Genomic DNA, 2,330 nt, shown 5'->3' on the forward strand with positions numbered 1-2,330 from the left:
GAGATGGACAAGCTTGGAGTCTGGAACAAAGGCAGACCAGGCCAACTTTCAAACGACTCGAGTTACCACTGACGCTGGTTTTGTGCCTCGTCATTTAATTAGATACAATTAATAACAGTAACGGCCTTGTTTCCCCTGCTTCTTCTCCCCCTATAATGTGTTCCTGATATCAGTACAACTTTCCTGTTTGCGCATCTTGGATTTCAAGCGATCTGCTTGGTTCTCAGGCAGTTTCCAAGGAAACTGCTTGAATTCCAAGATGTTCTTTTTACCATGAGGAAAACCAAGCACGGTAAAAATAGTAATTCAAGACCTGTTCTTGGATGCCTGTGACGTTCTCCATAAGATCCAAGAGATCGGGTCTTGAAATACAAGAAACTTTTTTCACCGTGAGTATACCGGGTGTAACTGTGAATGGGCAGCAGTGTTGCGGGATTGCACACCCGCCAGGGCTGCAGGGGCCATGGTCCCTTAGGGGCGAATTGAGCAGGCAAACCCGCAACACTGCTGCGCATTCACAGTTACACCGGGTACACTAAAGACGCACTGAGACCTGGAACACATTTCCATTGCGTGCTGTCCTCAGCCCGTCTTCTCCCGTTCCCAGGTGATGCAGAAGTCATGTCGCTGCACCTTCATGTACGGCGAGCTCACCGACAAAGAGACCATCTCCAGGATCGACATGGTGCTGGACAACCAACTGCACGACCAGTTCGAGATCCTGCTCTACAAGAAAAACAGTAAGCAAGTTCGCTCCGCCACCCACCGCCGCCGCCGCCAGCGACCCGCGCGGCCGAGGGAGGGGAGGGGATGTGATATTGGTGTGGTCAAGGGCGTCGTCGTCGTCGCTGTGCGCTCAGGGGGACAGGGGGGGGGGTAAAGAGGCGTGGGACGGGGTGGGTTAGTCCGCTCCGAGTAATCTCGCGTCTCTGGTACCGCGGTAGTGCAGGGTAGGGGGAGGGGGGGGGGGGGGGGGGGGGGGGGGGGGGGGGGGGGTACGGGTGGCATGAAACGCGACAGCACATTCGAGCGGACGGCTCTTTCTCGTGGGCGCGGGGGCGCGGGGGAGAGCACAACAACTCGATGCCTCTTCGCCGCCGCCCCCCGCGGCTCTCTCAGGCTTTTAATGAGAAAGCTTGACAAGTTTGCGGCGTGCGCGCGCCTCAGCGGGGCGTGCGAGAGCGCACGGCGCAAAGCGTGTCCATGTCGCGTTTGTTTGTTTGTTTGTTTCAATAATCGGAGGACGACGGGGAAGAGGCGGTGGGACTGCCGGAATGGACATACTGTGTTGTGGTGTAACCGCAAATGAAAAGTGGAGTCCTCAATGTGGGCCTTATAAGTGTGCATCGGAGCGTGCGTGCGTGAGTGCGTGTATGTATGTATGTATGTATGTATGTATGTATGTATGTATGTATGTATGTATGTATGTATGTATGTATGTATGTATGTATGTGTCATTAAGTTTTTCCTTTAAACCTGTGTGAATTAGCGGTGGGGGCTGGGTTGGGCACTAACCCTGTCGAGTGTCGTGTGCTCGAGTAGTTGACGTGGAAGGGGGGGCTTGTTAAGGAGTTCCGACGCGACGCGTTTGCGACGCGAAGTGACTGTGCTTTGTCTACTCGCACGAGTCCCCCCATCTACGCCGCGAAATATGAATGTGGGAGAAGTATCCCCCCTGGGGTGTTCAACACCCCCGTTCTCCGACCTTAAATATGCGCTACGCGTCACACCCTACGCCACCGACACTTTAGTGGGAGGAGGAGGGGGGGGGGGGCAACAAGCCAAGCGCCCTAGGGTGCTCGGCTTCCCTTACCCCCTCTCCTGCTTTTCCAATGCTTTTTCAGTCATGTCTTTATTTTTTCCCTTCGTTCCCCACAGGGTCCGCTAGGGTTTGAAAGTGTGACATTAAACTTTACTGGCCTGTCCGGAGGGAGGCTACTTACTTAGGGGTGATGCCCCCCCCCCCCGGTCGCCTCACACGTATATCTGTATCAACAAAAAGGAGCAGCTGATAGTCTTCCTTTTGTTTGTTTTTTCGCTAATTTCGCGCCGCATCGCGCCGTCATAGCAGCGGTGATGATCGCGTCTGTTCTCTTTGTGCTCTCATCCCTCCCTCATCATTATTCTCGCGCCTTTTATTCCCCTCTCCCCCATCCCCTCTCTCTCTATCTCCCTCTCGTACGCGAAAGAATGTACGATCAATAATCGCGTCGTCGACGTCGCCGTCGTCGTCGTCTTTTATTGTAGAGGGCAGCGTCAAGTCCATTGTTTTTCCGGCCGATGTGCGATGAGAAGGCTGATTTCACAACTTCACCCCCATGCCCCCCCCC

At 54.4% G+C, this 2,330-nt stretch overlaps 1 protein-coding gene across 4 annotated transcripts in view; it reads left to right on the plus strand.

Moving 5' to 3' along the window:
* LOC113202486 (potassium voltage-gated channel protein eag) overlaps nt 1-2,330 on the plus strand; it is a 37,017-nt gene that overhangs the window by 12,900 nt on the left and 21,787 nt on the right. For all 4 annotated transcript variants that reach the window (XM_052273722.1, XM_052273723.1, XM_052273724.1 and 1 more), the window contains exon 5: nt 608-740. In XM_052273722.1, coding sequence (XP_052129682.1) covers nt 608-740 — 133 coding nt within the window. The remainder of the gene's footprint in view (nt 1-607; nt 741-2,330) is intronic.

Source organism: Frankliniella occidentalis, unplaced genomic scaffold, assembly GCF_000697945.3.
Source record: "Frankliniella occidentalis isolate FOCC.00 unplaced genomic scaffold, Focc_3.1 Scaffold296, whole genome shotgun sequence".
Classification (NCBI taxonomy): Eukaryota; Metazoa; Arthropoda; class Insecta; order Thysanoptera; family Thripidae; genus Frankliniella; species Frankliniella occidentalis.